Here is a 20294-nt window from a genome sequence, read left to right on the forward strand (position 1 = left end):
GTTAATGTGGCATGCAGTATATAAACTATCGTGTATGTTTATGGGGCTGGAGAAAGGCAAGGAGAGGCGATAGCGTGTAAAGGGCTGCCACCTACAGACAGAAGCAGGACAAAGCTGGGGTTTACTCTGCTGCGGGATCGCCACTGGTGGTTTTGCTGAGATCAGTGACAGACGTGTTAGGAGTGACACCGATGTGAAGATACCATCAAGACTTGCTCATACTATCATATTATTTGTAGCCTTGCTACAAGCAGTAGCACAGTTGTGATTTATCTCATCTAAAAGCTTTGGAATTTCAGCAAAATGGGTGGACAGTTTAATCTTTTTTTTTTTTTTTTAATAAGGAAGATCTGATCTCTATCTTCCTGTTGATCTTCCTGAAGCAAAGCTCCTCTGCTCTTATAACATTTCCTCTTGTAAAGTTATTTCATGGAAGCAGTATGTGATACATGAACACAGGGCAGCACAGAGGTGTGCGTAAGGCAAAGGACTATTAAATAATAAAAGCTAGTTAATTATTAGATATAATTAGATTATTATTAGATAATAAAAGCATGAACTTTTTACCTAACAGTGAAAAGAGCGTGGTCATTAGACACAGAGAAAAAGCTTTATCAAAGTAAACCATGCCCAGTAACCACCAGCTTAAGCTCAGCTTGGAGCAATCAGGTGCATGTCTGCTGCTTCATATGAACTGCATATGCTGCAAGACGTGCCCAAAAACATCTTCCACAACTGGACAGGGAACAAACCTGGAAAAGCCTGAGCCTCCCCATGAGCACTGTTCAGTAATTAAGCCCTGCTGCCCTCCACTTCATGGGTTTGGCTATTTTAGTTTGACGTGGTAAAACAAAGCAACACCAAAGCTCTTCTGAAGCATCTCTCTCCTCTTTGCAGGTTTGCTGACAACGGCATTGGCCTGACCTTGGCAAGGTGAGTGTGGCGCAGGTTGTGCTGCAGCCTGGGCGCAGCTGGGGGGACGGCTGTGAGCACCCCTTCACCTCCCGCCCTTCCCTCCTAGTGGCGGGACGTTCCCTCACGATGACGGCTCAAAGCAAGAAATCAAGAACAGCCTGTTTGTTGGCGAGAGTGGAAACCTGGGCACCGAGACGATGGACAACGAGATCTGGGGACCCGGAGGTCTGGATCACAGAGGAAGGACCCTGCCCATCGGCCCGTAAGTTCAGCTCCGCACATCAAAGCACTCACTGTTCCCACTCAGTGCAAACTCCAGCCCAGAGTGGTTTCTTCAGCGCTGTTCAGTTTAATAACCATTACACAGAAAGGATTTGGTTTCATGTCTTCTGATCCCAAGTCCTCACTGTGCAGCTGCTGCTGGCAGGTACGTACTTGCAGGCTGCCAAGACAGCATCAAACTCCTCTTTCCTCCCCCCTCCCCTTTGCAGAGTTGAGAAGACAGCAAGAGGACTGTGTGCTGGCTGGGCACTTCTCTATATGTGGTCAGCAGGGGTTGAGCAATGTGGCAGTCTCCATCCAGGTCAACTGCCAGGAAAGCTCTTAGAAGCCCTTCCCTGGGCTTGAACAGGCCCAGATGTGGTCGTAGATGTCCTCAGAGCGGCTGTTACTATTGCTGCTGTGCTACAGGAATTCGATGCCTTTGTTAAAAGCTTTGAACCAGTGAACTTCATGTGTGGCCTCTTCCTAGACCTTAGTCCTACAGATTGGTTTGCAAGTGCAATAACGTTTTGTTGTTATTCCTAAAAACATAGTTATCCTAACAGTAGCCCTACAGTGAACAAACAGCTCAGCTGTTTTTTTTCTGCCATATTATACGCCTCAACTTTGCTTGTTGGTAGCAATACAGGAGGCTTATTATTAACTATAGTCATAATGAAAACCCAATCTGCTACCACTCTCCTTCTAATATCCTTTTTGTGTATATATGTGGGCTATCTCATCTTGGGTGTTGTGTGCAGAAACTCAGAGGGGCAGAACAAATGCACAGGAACAGGCAAGTCTTGTCTAAGGGAAACTATTCATATGAGGAAGGGATCGAATTTATTTATCGTAAGTGAAATTTGAAACATCTTATCTTAGCCTCTTAAGGAGTTTAAGCATCTTGTTCACTTAATCAGTGTGAAAAATGGTGTTGTCTTTACCCTGCAGATGATATCAGAAAAGGCTGTTAACAAAGGTTCATTAGTCTGCCCCTTCAGCTCTTTTCAACCCTACAGATTGTAAGACCTCTCCTTGTTTTCAAATCCATTTTTTATTGCAGTTGAGTTGCACCGTTTCTCTCCAAGTTCCTTTGAAAGATGTGGTGGGACTTCTTTTAGCCCTGCTGTTACTCAGCCCAAGGAGTCTGCACGGCTCTGATGAGTTTCAGGTTTCACTGCTGCAGAACTCATTTTTGATGGCAAATGCGGATTTATTCATTTTTAGGTCAGTGCTTTGGCATTGCTGTAAGTTCCTTCCCTGGAGGAGCACAGACCAAATAAAGATGATCTGTTCAGACATGAGAGAACTTGAGCTGAACTTGCAAGGATAAGAGGACTTCGCAGAACTAAAAAGGAGGGAAATCCCTTCTCTTCCAAAACATGAACTCAGGAGTCATCCTAAGGGCTGTGAAAAATGAAAGCAGCTGAGAAACAAGCGCTGTGGGACTGTACATGTCTAGAATACATTCTCATCCGCATGCTAATGTGTCATGACCAAGTCTCTCTGTCTCGTCCAAATGTGTTTTAGGGATTTTCCCATTCGAGGGATTCAGTTCTACGACGGACCGATCAACGTCCAGAACTGCACCTTCCGCAAATTCGCCGCCCTGGACGGCCGGCACACGAGTGCCCTGGCCTTCCGGCTCAATAACGCCTGGCAGAGCTGCCCCAACAACAACGTCACCGACATTCATTTTGAAGATGTCCCTGTGAGTTGTCCTTCTCAGAAAGGGCTTTTCCAGTTGGCTTGGAAATGGGGTTGTGGGCAAAAAGGGTGTAGCAGCCGTTAGGAGAAAACATGAGATCTTCAGGAGGTTGCCCATTTTCTTTGCCAAAAGTTTAACAAAGAGGGCGGCAGCTAAGAAAGAGAAAATTGGATGGGTGAAATAACAAGAAAATCCAATTCTCTGACAGGTTTGCAGCAAATCAGAAGCAGGCATCAGTTTCAAACAAAAATAGTGACGTTCAAGTGAAAATAATTTCCATTTCTGTATGCTCAGAAACTGTGAAATAGGGAGAAGAATCCACCCCTTCATTTTTAACAGCGGTATAATATTAAAGCAACAGTAGAAGGAAGTCTGGTGTGGAAGGTCTAACTCACCTAGAAGCAGAAAATACTGATTTTGGGAAACAGCCAGTGAAACTGAGCCGATGCAGGGTAATTCTGCAGCCCTGCCCAACAGGGTAATTCCATGGACTCCAGTTCTGCAGACGTAAATGAGAGCAGAGCCCAGCCAAAAAGGGTCTGCCAAACTTTGAATTACAGTATGAACTTTTGGGTGCTAGTCTGAACCCATACTGGGGTCCATGCTTTTGAGTTATTTTTGTATTTGCTTGCACAACTATGTGCTAACTGGTTTGCTGAGGTTCGCCTCTAGCGGCTGTTAAATCCAACAGCTGAACATTACAAACAAGCAAATAAATAAAGTGGTTGGGACTGAAATTATTTGGGCTGTTTAACTTTCAAAAAATTAACAGACTTGCTCGTAATGTCAGGAAAAGTGCTGACTAGTGATCTTTGCACCAAATGGGATGGGAAAGGCAAAATTCCCCTAAAAGTTTTGGTCGGTCACTCTCTCACATTGCACCAGGCAGGCTGGTGACACGACGTTTATTTATGCTGGATGAAAATATCAGTCAGAAGTTGCCCGAGCAGCCGTTTCCCAGGGGAGGTCACTGATTATTCCCAGCATCAGTCTGACTTTATGTGGCTTTGGAACCTTAAAAATATATTAGCAGACAATGAGTGAAGTGGCTCTAGTGGAATCGCCCTGTCTCCTGAACCTTCCTCCAGAATTTTAAAACAAACCTTCTCACAGCTGACGCTGAAATTCTGGTTGTTTTAGCCTTTCCCCCATGGTCAGCAGGGAAATCTGTGTCTGCTCTGTCTGACAAATCAAACACACTTTTTAAGTGCGTGACCCAGCTCTACACTGACTTCAGGCTTAACAAAGAGGCAGAGACAATCCTAATATACCTGTACCAAATGGCACTGATGTTCCTGCCGACTAACAAGACCAGCTCAGCTGAAAATTATTTTGATGCTTCCATCTTTGGATGGTCAGTTTCAGAAGCTCATAGTTTTATTACCACATCAGTGCTATCTCAGAGGACCTGCAACCCCAGACTTCATCTGGAGTCATGGGGCCTCAGAGCTGTTGAACATCAAGCCTGCAATGTCTCAAGCTGAGCAGCCAAAATCTGTGGCCATTTAAAGAATGGTGGTGTTAGTGCATAACAGATTTCTTCACGCACAAGTCGACCCACAAACCCAACACTATTTCTTGTCCAAGCTACTTCCCAATGCCAAATAAAGTCAGAAAATGGGTCTTTGAGCCACTCTAGTGATCATAGTCATCCTTTGCTCTGTACTCTAAGTGGTGAACTCTTTTCTGGAGATGTAAATGTGTTTCACTGTTTTGTTTAGATTACCTCAAGGGTCTTCTTTGGAGAACCTGGCCCCTGGTTCAATGATCTGGATATGGATGGTGATAAAACATCAGTTTTTCATGATGTAGATGGTTCTGTGTCAGAATATCCAGGCTCATACCTGATAAAAGAAGATAACTGGTTAATCAAGCACCCTGACTGCATTGATGTGCCCGACTGGAGAGGTTCCATCTGCAGTGGACACTTTGCACAGGTAAAGCTGCTTACCTTGCAGGATCGTTATCGTTTTATTTTATTTTAAATTTCTTGGCACTGTAAAGCTTGACCTTTAGAAATGGACTTTCTTCAGGGTGCTCAGGGTTTATTTATCTGCATGTCTGCACAGGTCGTTTTGAACATGAGGATACTGTGGTACATCTTCAGAAACTTTGGCCTTAACTGCAAACGGCTCTACCAACTTCTGCCTGAAGTCCCCTAAAAGCTCCATGAGCATTAACAGATTAATATTCATAAATCTACAGGCTGTCGGCTAGTTATTTTTCCTTGATTTATGGAGGGAAGTGTTGCCCACAGTGTTATGGGAAATGTGCTGAGCAGTCGAAATTAGACTTCGGTTCTCATGATCTTTCATCCTGTTGTGTAACCACCAAACCATTCTTCCTACCACACGAGCTCCGAGTGCTGCTGCCTTAAGAGAGTCCTCACTTTCCTTTGATGAGTAGCGCCTGTTTTTGTCTTGGGTGTTGCAACTGTTGGGTTTTTTCTCTGTAGTGCCACTAATGCCAATTTCTAACCGCTGAGCTGGTTTTCATGCTTCTGAAATCCAGACAGAAGGATCCTTGTTCAGTAGAAGTCAGATGTCTGAGGTAGATACTGTTCCACTGCTGAGGGTTGCCACTAACACTGTGAAATACTTCAGCCCTACTGCAAGCCTGTTTGAAGCCTTGACTGGCACATACTCTTGAACTCAGTGGATGAGGAAATGATCCTTCTTTTTTTTGGAAACAGTTTACTTTGCTGAAAAGGAAGCCTCAGAAATTAAATATAAGTGTACGGCATACAGGTCACTGCTGAAGTCACAGGCCTCGCACCAGTTCACATCTATTGAATAGCTGCACCTTTAATGTTTTACTGTCATTCATTAAACCCTTGGTGGTCTTTTTTTTCATCTAGATATACATACAAGCCTACAAGCCAGCCAACCTGAAAATGAAAATAATAAAAAATGACTACCACAATCACCCACTCTACTTGGAAGGGGCTTTGAGCAAAAGCACTCATTACCAGCAGTATCAGCCAGTTATAACTCTGAGGAAAGGCTACACCATCCACTGGGACAAGACAGCCCCTGAAGAGCTGGCCATATGGCTCATCAACTTCAACAAGTGAGTGATCCAACAGAATTCCAACATTCCAACCCAATAATGTAACTGCACATTTTTAATGGGTGAGGTCATTACCCCGTGAGCTCTTCCAGAATGAACATGCTTGTTCCAGGAAGTCCATCGAGTTCACCATCTTTCCATTTGACATCTCAGGTTCCTGTTTCCTCCCGCGGGAAGCCCTGCAAGATAACGCAGTTCATTTTTAGAAGCCTAGAGCTAGTTCATTCCTGGTGCATGGAGGTCACAGGTGTAGAAGTCAGGAGCAGATCTGACCCACATTGCTTAACTAACCTATGGTTGTTATGTCTAATTTACGTTGCACTGATTCATCCCAAACCGTTAAAATTTTAACCGGCCAGGAAAAAATTAAGTTACATTTCAGAGTGAATTATTTAGTTTGGCTTCTAGCATGCCCAGGAAAATAATAGTCATGTATTGACTTGTTATAATGTGGGTCTTTGCTATTTTTAGGAACGACTGGATCCAAGTAGGGTTTTGCTATCCTAAAGGGACGACATTTTCCATTCTCTCAGACATCCACAATCGTCTCTTGAAGAAAACGTACAAAACTGGAACCTTCTATAGAACCTCTCAGATGGAGAAATTGGAGCACAGATATCCTAGCAAAGGATATTACTACTGGGATGAGCACACTGGGTAAGGAAGCAGGCCTCGCCTATTTGGACATGGCTTTGAGAAAGCTGCTGGAGTCGTGAGCTGTTTGGCTAATGCCATTAGCGGGGATCACAACAAAACCAGAAAGTCTTTCTGGGAATGTGACCAGCGTTTAATTTTCCTGGGACTCCCACGGCTGCCAGTCATTCATAGCCTCTTCTGCACTGCCAATTACTCTGGGAAATGCTTTGCCAAGTGAATACAAATTAGAAAAAAAAGACAAAAGCAAAGTGCAGGCCATGAAACTGAACCGGAGACACACCCAACCTTTTTTGTTTTGAACAGCAACACCACGAGAGGGATGCACGGGAACTAAGAGTGTAAAACCTGTTATTTTCTTTTAAAGAATTAAAATAATGGGAAAGAAAGAGAGACCTAAAATACAAACCATGTATTTCTACATAAATGTATCATTATAAAACAGAACTCAAAGGGAGTTCAGGTGTCATCTAATTTTTCTGCCTTAAGTTCCCTGACCTCCCCAAACCATTTCCGAGATGTGTGTCCCCTTTTATTTACACGGGGTATGTTGAGCTCTATAAAAGGGAGACGTCGGCACGGAGGGTTTGCAACGCACATTATTGCAAAGCATTAGGGAGGAGTCCACCGAAACTGGGAGTTAGCCATCTTTTGCACAGAAGTCTCAAGGATGCTGTTCACTCTTCTCCCACCTGCAGGCTGCTGTTTCTGAAACTCAAAGCTCAAAATGAGAAGGAGAAATTTGCTTTCTGCTCTGTCAAAGGCTGTGAACGAATAAGGATCAAAGCTGTGATCCCAAAGACGGCTGGCGTCAGCGACTGTGAAGCCATGGCCTATCCCAAGTACATCGAGACGCCGATAGTAGAAGTGCCAATGCCTAAGAAGCTCTCTAGTGCACAACTGGTAAAGTAGTTGATTTCTTATCAGAATTATTTCCAGTGTAAATCTGTAGTTCTGGCACATACTGTGCCCACGCACAGAGAAAGACTTTGTACCAGGTTCAGTATATCCTGTGCCTGATTTTCTGAAGCGGTCCAGGCATGTGAAACAGTATGAAACAGATTCTTGCACGTGTAGAGAGCACAGGACCTCGAAGGACAGAGCCACCCAAGACTTTGGCTGAAGTTGGATACTTAGTCTTTTGGGGCTCTGGTGTGAAGTGCTGTGCTTAAAAGCACAGGGTGAAAAGTGATGAGCTGGAAGACAGGTTGGTCCAGGGAACGTGATTCCGGAGAGACACAGGGTTTCTTGCCTGGCCTCCAGCTCCTCCAGGCTATAAGAACAGCAGTGGCAGAGAAGGGACTGCATAGCTGAGTGTCTCATTCATATAAGGGATTTTTGTACAACACTGTCTCCTGTATCCAATCCAGTCTGGTTCTGGGGGAGGGAGGGGGATATTTATCTGGTTTTGGGTTTTTTTCACTCATCACCCTTGAAGCAGGAATGCACAGCAAAAGCAAAGCCTCAGAGAATTATGTGTCAGCTCTGCAAAGTGAGAATCACGTATACTCTGCCATTCGGTGAAACAATTTAAATGCTGACAGGATGAGCAGAGAGGTTACCATTGTGCCCGGTCTCATTAGCAATGTAATTTGGCAAGTCAGTGCTTATTATGTAGCTTCCTTGTTGATTGAATTTCAAGGTTTAAAATGCTTTCTGAAAAAGCAGGGTTCAGGTAATGGACATCCTCACTGGAAAAAATCTTTCTCTCCTTTTTTTGTTTGTTGTTTTGTAAACAGAAGACTAAGGACCACCTGCTAGAAGTGAAAATAGAAACTTATAAGAAACAGTACTTCCACCTAAAGGATGACTTTGCATACATTGAGGTGAGCAGCTCTTCTCAGTGAACTTTATGGGACAAAATTCTAAGATACTTGCTTCATTTTTATGGAAAACTTGCTTACAAAATTACGATGGATAGTTAGATTCAGGTCACTTTTGCTTTGTATTTTGCAAAAAAAAAAAAAAGGCTGTAACTTCCCCATATGAGCAAAAATGCAGGACAGCTTGACCTCAGAGATCTGGAATTCTGCCCTTTGATAGAAAGAATAGTCCCGTGACTCAGCACTATCACTGCTTCTTACAGGTGGTTGTTTGCAATTGTGTGACTGTGATAGGTCAGGAATGTTTTTCTCCATGCACAGGTTGACGGTGTCAGGTTTTTCCTCACTGATGAGGGCATCCAACTGGTTGTGATTGATGGACATCATGGAAAAGTTGTTGATCGAGTAACATTCAAAAACTCAATTCTACAAGGAATCCCAGCACAGATAGAAAATTATGTCAACAACATCAAAGATCAGTGAGTAAATAATCTGGTGTTACTAAGGTGCAATGTACAAAAATGCTGTACAACACTCATCTTTTTCCTGGTTTTTGTCACCCAGCATGGGCCATGACCCTGCTAACAATGTGCTTTTGTACCTGCCGACTCCGATAGAGTCCAAATGTGAGCAGATTGTGCAGGCAGCAGAAGGATGCAGGCTCTGTGATTTAGGAACTGATCGAGTCCCAGATAAACTGCAGAGCTACATTTGATTAATAAACTGCAGATCTACATTTATGTTATGTGGGTTACAGACAAACTGCAGACTTAAATTCACAAATAAACTCTCAGCACTTATCGGTACAGATGTGCACAGTTTACATTTTTCTATTGCCTGCATAATCTCTCAAATCGCAGAAAATTCCACTAATAAAACACATTCTTCTTTGCACACGTTCACTGCCCAGACCTAAAGGCTGGATGCTTTTATTTTTTAAGTATGGGCAGCCAGAAAAGCGGAGTTTTGCAAGTGGGTGGTAAGTAGCCAACACGTGTTCCTGCATCCTGGAGGACAGTGGATTCATCTGCTGGAATAGGATTGGGAACAACATCAGAAACCCTTTAACCAAAGGGGTTGTTCTCATATTAGTTTGTAGAGTGCTATTGGGAAATGAACATATTGCATTGTTATTAAATCTGTTTTGATTTGAAATCTGGTATGTAACATTTCATACAAATATGATTGCTTTGTTGATGAATCATCTGAAATAACTGTGGGCAGATCAACAGGATATTGTTCTGGCATTTATTCTAGAGACTTGGGGGAAGTTTCAGCAGGGTGCCATGCAGGTGGACACAGATGTGTTTCTACTGTCTTAAATAATTCTGAAGGCTGCAAAAAGTACATCGAGTAGTTACTGCAGAGAAGCATGGTAGTTGCTCACTTTTCTTTCATAAAAAAAACCCAGAGCTTTTCAGAGCGGCCATCATCCTCCTTTGCAAAAAATCCAATCTCAATCCTGGTTAAATCCAGCTCCTGGAGTCTTTCTTACTTCAGAGGATTGAATCGTAATTAGACTTTAGGTGTATTTAAGTCTTTCTGAGCCTCACTATCTTCTCTGGATTAGTGTTGGAACCAGATTAGGTTTAGGATTAGGATTAGGACTGGAAGTTGACCCAACGTGGTCAGCACCTCTCAGGTCTCACTCAGCTGTGTCTTTGCAAGGATTGAACCCCCAAATCATTGTCCCTCTTTCACCAAAAGCTTTCCCAGCCCATCCCCTGCAAGCCTTTCCAATCTGATCAGGCAAGGGCTTCAGCTATCGCCATGAGACATCTTTCATCCATTTGCTGGATGAAAGCGTTGTTCAGATTCAGATGTGGACACCATGCAGGCGGTGGGGCTGTGCAGCCAGCAGCTTCTTGTCACCTCTCCCCGCCGCGATGCAGAGCACGGGCTGTACCGAGGTATGGTGCTAACGGGGGGGAAGGGGCCCCGCCAGCCTCGCCAGCCTCTCGTGAAGAGACTGCTGGAAAAGCTTTTAAGTTTATGGATTTGGGGATGCGAGAAGAGGTGTTTCTAGCAAGGACAAGCCTCTTTGTTCATTTAAGCAACTCTCTTCAGGCCAAATTCCTTTTTTTTAAAATAAATCCACTTTTCTGATGAGTTTCCCAGGGATAAGAAAACAAAACATCTGGTGAATTTATTTTAAACTTCCATAGCAGGAAAGGCTTAATAGAAAGTAATGATTTTAGTGAACTGAAGAAAGAAAAAAGAGGTGATTCAGCATTCGCAAAGTACTCAAAACCAGCCTGCCAGCTCAATCCACTCTCGTAAGCACTGGAGTATTTTAACACCTCAGGTTTATTCTAGGGAAAGTCCTGATGACTCTTAACTCTTTTGCTTCTCTTGTTCCTCTGCCACCACCCGTTGCTATTTTCCCCTGAACAGTTCCAGTTCCAGCTGAGGTGTTAAGATGTAACTGCTGCACTCAGTAGCTCAGGGCTTGAGCTCTGCAGGAGCTTTGCCTAATTAATTTTAGCGACTTGTGTCCCCCGTGCTGCAGGAAAGCAGACCCAGTAAGGCACTCATTCTGCAAGAGTGAAAATGCCATTTGAGGCAGGGAAACCCTGCAAGGTGGAACGAAATAATTTCAAGTAAGCATTTGCTCAATTACTCTGTGATGCAGCTTTAATTAGGAGCTGAACGAGGATGATATCCCAGCCCCACTGAGCTTAATAGTAAGACTTCCATTGCACTCACTGGAGCATAGCTCTTCCTCCATACGCTTTGAGATAACCATGGAGGTGTTTGTGCAGCTGGTAGGAAGTGAGGAGGCTGATGTCACTGAGTGGCCCGTGCTTCTCTATGGACAATTCTCACTATAAGATTATCCCCTCACGTTTAATTTGCATTTTTATTCTACCCTTTTAGAATTAAGCCTAGGCAGTTACCAACTTTTACCTAAGCATTTACAGATTTGCAATAGCTTAATGCACTTACCTCACGTCTTTTGTTTATCGCTTGGCATTTGTAGAAGACCCTGAGAATTTTGAGGTGAAATACAATACATGCAAGTAAGTCAATAATAATAATAGTAGTAGTAGTAATAATAATAATAATAATTAATAATAATAATAATAATAATAATAATACCACCACCACCACCACCACACTTTTTAAGCAAAAGCACACTGAAGATGAAGGAAAAGCATCAGGCCAGCAAAAATCTCAAAGTGAATTTCTTCAGTCTTTATCCTGCTAATGATGTAAGAACTATAAATTATTTGAGACTTGCTCAGAGCATCCCAGGGAGAGCATGTTCCTTTCTGAGCAAAGCAGGATGGAACTGCTGGTTGGAAACATTTAAATCATTCTAGAAAACAGTGTTTAAAAAAAACCCCAACTTCTGTCAGCTTCCTAATGGGTTTTGCATGATTGGAAAAGTGAATATATGACTAAGCTGTTGGAAAGCATTGACAAAAGCCATTAAAGCAGAAACCACTGTAGTTCATGGGTGTCTTTGAGTCACACTGGCAGGAGTTACCATTGCTCAAGACAGACAAGCAAGGAACGTGTTCTGACTCTTCATCTGTTCATAAATGGTTTTGTTTCCGTCAGCTCCATAGTGCTGGTGACATCTAAAGGAAGATTCATTTCAAGAGGTCCATGGACTAAAGTACTGGAGAAACTTGGAGCAGAAGAGGGGTTTAGGTTAAAAGGTAACCACTTTTTAAAAATGCAATTCTAAATCCCTTTGATCTATTCCCCTGCCGTGGTTCCAGTAAAGGGACCTTTTTTCCTTCTTCTAAACTTTGCCTTGCTTGTTTCTATCAGCATATGCTCAAACATCCTGGGACCAGTCATTTATTTATTCAGTGAGGTTGTATCCGCTGCAGCTTTGGATAACAGCACTCAGTTTAATACTGTAGATGGAAAAAGTGCTCTGGCAGTTGTTCTTAGAAGTAAAGAATTCAGGGGGTTTGATTTTCCATATTCATTTTAAATAAAAAAAGCATTTTAACAATAGGAATGTTGGACTTTTTTCCCACTAAATGCCCCAAAACAGGATTGTTTACTTGTCTGAACTTATTTTTAGCAGGTTTTCTCTTGAAACAAAATTCCGACTTGATGGCACAAAGCGTATCGATTTCAAAGTATCACATATTGCACTAGAATATTGCTCTATTGTGCGCGTTGCTCTGATCAGCTCTAACTGTGAGCTTTTGGCATACTTTCCTCTTTTGTGCGTGCGTTATACTTGCTAACGTAGGTCTTGTCTGTTGTCCTGTCCCTCATCATCCCCCCCACCTTCCCCAAGCAGGAAAGGGTTTTGAGTATAACCACCATGCAAATAATGACAGCTTCAACAGATAGCTGAACCTGCCTGCTAGGAAGGGTTTTTCCTTCTCTCTTTCTCCTCTGCTATGTATCACGCATTGTTGATTAATGGAAGCAGACAACATGTAAATAAAATTTTAATTAAGCTTCATTAGGAAAGTATTTCTTTAATGCATGGAGAATGCATAGTTGGCAAAATTTGTGCTCTTGTGTGTGTGCTCTTGCCCACCTGCATCCATCCAGCCATCGGGTGTAGCTCTGCACATGGGTGTTTTCCTGGTGCAGCCCCAACACATTCATATATTTGCTCTGATTTGCAGAAAAAATGGCTTTTGTCGGCTTCAAAGGCAGCTTCCACCCTGTCTGGGTGAAGCTGATCACTAATGAGGACTCAGCTAAAATCTATCAAGCACTGCCAATTCCTGTGGTGAAGAAAATGAAATTATGAGGACACACTGCTCTGCCTTCTGGCTGCCAGCACTGCCCCTGTGGGACGGACTACTGACTGCTCACCGCAGGCACCTCGCCAGCTCCAGAAGTGTAGCATTTTGTTGTTGTTGTTGTTGTTCAAAAAGAAATCTTACTGTAAGTAGCTAGAGTGGCCACATGTGACAGAAAAGCCTTCCTCTGTGATCAGCGTGTTCTGTGATCACCAGCCCCGCACCGGTTGACCTGCTCACTGATGCCATGTTGACTCTCGTGTTACTAAGCAAGGTTTGACCTGTTTTACAAGGTGCTGGTTTTATCAGCACCCCTGTGACAGACTAACTTGTCTGCTGCCTCTCCAAGGGAGAGTTCTAGATCTGAAGGCCATCGAGGATTATTGGTTTAACCAGCCTCTAAGTTGTCCAAACACTTTTTTTTTCCATAGTGTAACTAGCTGCTCACATAAACATGGAATGCCAATTCAAAGGCTGGCTGAAAATCTAAGATAGAGTATATTTGAATGATTACCTAGATGCTGGGAAACATAACTGGACAGTAAGAATTTATCCTAACGCTTCCATGGCATTTGATCAAGCTTTTTGGGATCTGTGTTGTACATGCTAACCCGTGGCACATAGTTGGGGAAGAGATGAGAGAAGGAGAAGATAAAACAGAGACTGATGAAACCACATCTTTCTGCTTGCTCAGAAAACTGCCTTTCTCCTATGGATCAAGGTTTTTTAATAGTGGTTGTTCAAAAGGAAGTTTTCCTTCAACAAGCAGCTGCAGGCTAGAAGGAAAGCAATGTCAATCAGCACATATATTTTCTCAGCCCTTCCCGTACCGTCCCTCCGTATAATAACCTTCAGGATCAGTCTGGAGGATTTATGGTAGCCAGTCAAAGACAGCATCCTGTTCAAGGCTTCCAGTTTTTAACTGGGAATACTGGGACTCACCTTATTCAGCCTCAGATAGGATGAACAGCCCTTGCCTTTCCAGGGAGGTCAGAGGGAACGGGATCAGACTGCTCTGCTGTGTGTTGCTTTCTGATCGTGACCTCAGGCTTAAGAGCATGGATGTCTTGGTCCTCCTGGGAGAGTTACATGAGACCTGGATAGAAGGTGACAGAGGTCATACCAGGTAGTCGAAGAATTAGAGTAGGACTCCCCATACGCTAGTTGGATGTCTTGTACCTCCTTTCCCCCTTCTTCAAAGCAATATCTGGGTAATGAAGGCAGATTGGTGTGAATCAGGACTCCTGTGGGGACATCTCTTGAAGCTGGGAAATTAAACATTATCTTGTAAAACACTGTAAGCACTTCCAGTGTTCAGTGATATTTCTGTCTGTTGCTCAGAAATGCCATGAAGGCGCCTCCGGAGCCTGTGGCTGTTCTAAGAAATCTAAGAGGGGATAAAAGATAGGATGAAAGATAGAGCTTCTCAAAGCACATAGGATGTCAGTTTTGCCAATAATATCTGGGTTTGTTTCCCCACTTTGTCTCTGCCTGCCCCCATTGCTACAGAAATTATTCTAGTTGCTGATGGGTACTTCGTTTTGATCTGTTTTAATTAAAGCTCATGTAATTAAGTTGCTTTTTCCCACAGTATCCGAAATGCTATCTTGCAACTAGAATGAAAGAAAAACCATTTTGTGTGTCATTCCAAAGGCTGGGCAGGTGTTCCTCTCCATAAGCCTAGTTTAGATCAATTGCTCTGAAAGTCAAAGCAACCATGAGCAAAATTTAGATAGTAGTGTAGGTTTCATTCCCCTCAAGCCTCTCCTGGGTTTTGAAACTGGAAATGTTCTTTTCAGTCTTACTATATAGTTGTTTTGAACTTGCTGAATGTCATGTGTATTGTATTTAAAAAAAGAAAAGAAAAGAGAAGAGCCAAGCTTTCCCTCCCGTGCTTCTCACCAGGAGTCTGTTAATGAATGCTCTTTAGGCATTTGTGCCGTTTCCAGATCAAATGGGCAACACTTGTAAAAGGCAAGTAAGGTGGGCTGTTTTTTCCCCCAATAGCTTATGATGGTTTGGGGATTTCACAAACTATTCCTTGAAAAAGTCAGTCTCACTTGTGGTTCAACCATGGTTATCCAAAAGTCATTTATCTGACGTTCTCTGATAGCCAAACCAGAGCCAGATCCCAGACTAAAAAAAAAAGTCCCTTGAGTACCGTAGTCTGGGTTATCTAAACCACTTCACTGTCCTGAGGCAATTCTGTTGATATCATTGCACTGGTGTTAGTGGAACACACTTGCTTCCAAGAGATGGACCAAAGCAGGAGTATTTCTTTCATGAGCACTTGACAAACGGTGGGCAGGAAAGCCGGGCTCAGAGGGTACCTGGTTTGGGATTTGGCTTTGTATGACCCCCCGGGACGGGGGTTGCCCTCTGAGTGCACTGAGTCATTGGGTCACCAGTGATTTCCCTTCTCCTGCTCTCTGCAAACGCCCGGGAGGACCATGCCAGGTGGGTCCATCCTCTAGACTGGTTCGTTCAGCTTCTACGAGCACGCTGCCTTTGTGCTAAAGTGTAGCTTCTGATTTTACTATTTTGGGAATTCTCAGGGTGAAATCATAAGGCTCTAGGAAAAACTTTTTTTTCTTTCCTAAAAAATCTCATCTTATGAAGAGAAGAAAACTTTTAAGTAGCTTGTTCTCTCATGCAAAGCTTGTCACATGGGGCCTGTTTGGAGCTAGGGTGGGTCTCACGCTGTGAATACGGAGTACGGGATCACTGCAGTCTGTAAGCCTGAGGGATAAGAGAGCATCGCAGCAGAGCGTAGCAGGGCAGACACGCCTGGGAAATGCGAGGGCTCCCACGGACCTTTACGGGATGAAGCCGGTGTGTTGCTCTGCAGACAGGAGGAAGCCTAATACCATCGCCAGTCAGCAATAGTTTTGTGCCATATGATTACTTTTTAATCTTTGACTGTTCTAGAAATTGCACGTGCACATTTTGACTAGTGAATTACCTGACTGCTTGTTCTTTGTACATCCTTTTAACAGTCCCTGCACAAGCTGCAGTTATCCTCTTTGTAAGGTTTTATTACTGCAAATGTTTCCATGTTTGCCTACGCAGCTGCCATTGGTAGAGTGGGGTTTTTTGATTGCATTTTGTTTGTTTGTCTCTTTGTTTGTTTGGATGTTTGGGTTTTTTGCCTCTGTTCAAATGCTTGTTTTACCTGTCGCCGAAATAGCTGGTCCTTTTTCGGAGTTAGATGTTTGTACATTTTCTTATAGACTTTCCAATGAAAAAAGATATATTTTCTATTAATTTATTACAATGGCACTAAGACAACTAAATTGCAGACACATGAAGCATTTTTACTGGAGTTTAGCATTGTCCAGGTTGTTAAGGAGGTCAGCAATATGTCTTTTCTGATAATCTGCTTTGCACTTGAAAGGTCTCTATGTCCGCAGACCGTGGTAATGCATTGACTGTCTGGTTTATGATGACAAGAGCTCTTGGGACGTTGGTTCCAACAGATTGTGGCTTACAACTGAAATAACATGTAGTTGTTTGGAGTACACAATGTTTATCAAAATAAATATTCCATGCAAATTTCTTATTTTATTTTTGTCTCTTGGCTCTTCAGTGTCTCTCTGTAACACATCATCTGCGAGAAAGGCACCCAGCTCCCTGCTTATTTCAAAAGACAAAACCCAAGGGGCCGAACCACCCCTGGGTGCATTTGCTGGCCGGTCTGCACAGACGGCTGCAGGTTTCACTGCCTGCCCAGCCACACGTGCAGGGGCTGAGACAGGGAGAGGGGAAGGGAAGGAGACGGGAGCGGGAAAGGGGGTATTACAGGGGGCAGACATGGGAAAGGGCCATATTTGGGGCAGGTGGGGGACTATTAGTAGATTAAAAGAAAAATCTTGTTCCCCTGTTCACAAAACTTTTTTTCATTGAATAGGGTGAACATGGAATAAAAATATATATGGAAATAATATGTAAAACGTATAAAGTTTTTGTAGTGGGCAGCTATTAAGGCTTATGAGAATCTCACTATCGGGTCAAGTATGACTTTGACTGTAAATTTTCCACTCTGGGATGGTGCCAGCTGGGCAGACTTTGCTATAAAACTTCTTGGAGGCTCCAAAACTGGAATGGGATTTTTTTGGTGGCAGCAATCAGTATTTCTAACATCCAAGCACGTATTTTTTAATCAAGAATCAAAATAGTAGTTAGTGCGTTAGAGGAGATCGCCCACGTAATGCCTCCGGGCCAGGAAACCAAAAACGCACCCTGCCTAGTCGTGTCAGATTGAAATTACTGATAGATTGGACTTGTGCAGATTAATTCCATGGGGAAAAAAAAAAGAAAAAAGCTGAAAGTCAAGGCAGAAATCTCACTCCACAATACCAGCATAGTGAAAAAAATGAAACATCTATTTAATAGTGTGATAAGATCAAAGCCTTCCATGTTGAGAGCTAGAGAGGCTGTCCCGGGGCGCCGGGCAGGGCTGGGCTTTAGCCTCTGATTGCAAACGGTGACGTGGGGGGTGGCACCGGGAGGTCCCGGGCACCTCCGAAAGGCCGATCACAGCGTGCAGGGCCTGCTCACCGGGCAGGCTCCGCAGGGGCCGCCGGGGTGGGCAGGCCGGGAGTCATGGCACACACATTCATACGCATACCTTACATACACACGTACACACAGCTCATACACACGTACACACAGCTTTTATGTATGTGCACACATACGCATATACACACACACACATCTTATACACACACACACATTCTTTTATTATACACGTGTACACATATATACACATGCACGTACATGCGCACACACACCTCTCATATATGTGTGTGTATATATAAATACACACACACAGACCCCCCCACACACATACCTTACACACGCCCCTTATACACACACTCTTTTACATTATTACATTATTGATTTTTTTTTGAGGGAGTCAAAGGGAGGTGTGAAGAGGGTCCCCCTCACCCCCCCCCCCAGCCCACAGGAAGACGTTGCCCCTGCGCCGGTGTTGCTCTGTGCGCGCACGTGCGTGTGTATTCGCGTGTGTGTATGTATATTTGGTATAAGGAGGGTGTGTGTGGATATGTACGCATGTGTATGTGCATGTATAAGGGGGGTTCTGTGTGTGTGGATATTTATGCTTGTGTATTTCTCTGTGTGTGTGTGTATAAAGGGTTTGTGTATGTGTCTGTATGGATGTGTGTGTGGATATGTATTTGTGTGTGTGTCTGTGTGTGGATATTTATGTGAGTGTTTTTGTGTGTGCCTGTATAAATATTTGTGTGCGTGTGTGTGTGTGTGTAAGATGTGTGTGGATATGTATGTGTGTGTGTGCGCGTGTATTTGTGTGTGACGGTGTGTGCAGATGTCTATGTACATACAGCCATTAGAACCAACTTAACGACAAACTATACATACCATATACAATGTCTATGTACATACAGCCATTAGAACCAACTTAACGACAAACTATACATACCATATACAATGTCTATGTACATACAGCCATTAGAACCAACTTAACGACAAACTATACATACTATATACAATTCATTACATTAGTTCTGAAATTACCACATAATTTTTAGTTATATGTATATATTTAAATATAGCCCTGGTACATTCTATCCATGAGTATATAGAATACGCTGTACATTAAATGTATTATCTTCTGTACGACAATATGCTTAATTTGTTACTAAAGATTAAAAGCATTAAAAATATACCAAAATGAAGTGTTTCTGTATTTTAATCGGCGCGCCACGCCACTCCGCGAGGTAAGGGTAAGCCGCCCTCAGGGCGGGAGCGGCCGTTGCCGGTCCGCGCCCGCCCTCTAGTGGCCGCGCCGGGCGCAGCGCCCCCGCTCCCCTCAGGCCTGGGCGGCCGCCTGTGAAGGCCCGCGGTGGCCCCGCGGGTAGGAGGACTCTCGGCTTCCTTGCAGGGCGTCCTCTCGAGGCTCTGCCCAGCGCAGAGGCCTTGGCGAACGGGCGGTTTTGTTCCCGTGCCTCCACGAAGCTGTGAAAGGTCGGGCTGGTCACACAGCGCCCGTCTGCCCCTGCTACCTTCACCAGGGCATCGCCAGCACCCGAAGGTGACAGAGGGAACCTCCAGCGATGCTGCTGGGGAAACGGGGCGCGGGCGGCCTCGCAGCATTCCACCAGCCAGCAGGGCTTCAGCCCCATTTAGTGCAGCTTTTTATACATCAAACACTTTTGGCAAAACTTAATTGCAAATACATGAGTCGGTGTATTACCTGGTAAAATTTTAGAAAGTAGTCTTGCACTTCTAGCTGCAGCTTCTGCCTTTTAAAGGGAAGTGCTGCGAGAGCTTTCGGGCAGGGTTTTGTTGGTTTTTGGTGTTGGTTGTGTGGTTTTTTTTCTTTTCTTTTATATGCTGCTTTGGACAATGGAAAAAGAGGGTATGGGTTGAATCACAAACCAAGAAAAACCCAGAGAGTTTGGCTCTTACATAAACGCCTTCTTATCCCAGCATGACAGCAATATTCCCAGCTGAGTGTCACACTCATATTTAGTTTCTTCTGAGCAGCAAGCAAGTAACTGAGCTGTCACAGCTTCTGCTCAGAGCTACAAGATGTAGGGATGCTCCCTCCTCTGCTTCACAGAGCTTCGATGCTCCCAAATCTGCTGGACAGTAAAAAACACTGTTTGTCCCATTCCCCAAATGAAGTGCTTTTTATGCAACCCTTGCAGATCTTCAGACCAGCCAGTTGGTCACCTCCACCAGAAGCTGAAGCTGCTGTGATGTCTCCAGGCTTTTTCAGCTCCAAAGGGCCACTCCAGCAGCTGGCTCAGAGGCTGTTTTGTCACCTCATCTTCTTTCTGACCAAAGGATGGAGGAGGGATGTGTAGAAACCACCACTGCAGCTACACCCTTCCTTCCTCTTGCATGTCTTCTTCACAAAACACACCTTCGGAAGCTCCTCCCTGCGGTGATCCCTTAGCCATGGAGCTGAATGCAGCGTGTAAGCTCTCTTTAAAAACAAAACCCAAGGGAGAGCTCCACCACTTTGGAAACAGGATAATTTGTGATTTCTCAGCTGGAGTACCTCAGCAGTCAGGAGCAGTGCCAGGACACGGTAAGGGGCCCGCGATAAGGAAGGAGCGACAGGGCTCAACAGGAAATTGTTCTGGAGAAAGC

At 43.9% G+C, this 20294-nt stretch overlaps 1 protein-coding gene across 1 annotated transcript in view; it reads left to right on the forward strand.

The window, feature by feature from the left end:
* Positions 1 to 16718, forward strand: part of CEMIP (cell migration inducing hyaluronidase 1) — a 113834-nt gene extending 97116 nt beyond the window's left edge. The window contains exons 19-29 of the mRNA XM_075159935.1: positions 898 to 933; positions 1022 to 1177; positions 2707 to 2887; positions 4606 to 4821; positions 5742 to 5953; positions 6425 to 6610; positions 7306 to 7510; positions 8347 to 8433; positions 8752 to 8909; positions 11995 to 12095; positions 13035 to 16718. Coding sequence (XP_075016036.1) covers positions 898 to 933; positions 1022 to 1177; positions 2707 to 2887; positions 4606 to 4821; positions 5742 to 5953; positions 6425 to 6610; positions 7306 to 7510; positions 8347 to 8433; positions 8752 to 8909; positions 11995 to 12095; positions 13035 to 13162 — 1666 coding nt within the window. The 3' untranslated portion in view covers positions 13163 to 16718. The remainder of the gene's footprint in view (positions 1 to 897; positions 934 to 1021; positions 1178 to 2706; positions 2888 to 4605; positions 4822 to 5741; positions 5954 to 6424; positions 6611 to 7305; positions 7511 to 8346; positions 8434 to 8751; positions 8910 to 11994; positions 12096 to 13034) is intronic.
* Positions 16719 to 20294: the final 3576 nt, after the last annotated feature.

The sequence above is a fragment of the Calonectris borealis genome, chromosome 11 (assembly GCF_964195595.1).
Source record: "Calonectris borealis chromosome 11, bCalBor7.hap1.2, whole genome shotgun sequence".
Classification (NCBI taxonomy): Eukaryota; Metazoa; Chordata; class Aves; order Procellariiformes; family Procellariidae; genus Calonectris; species Calonectris borealis.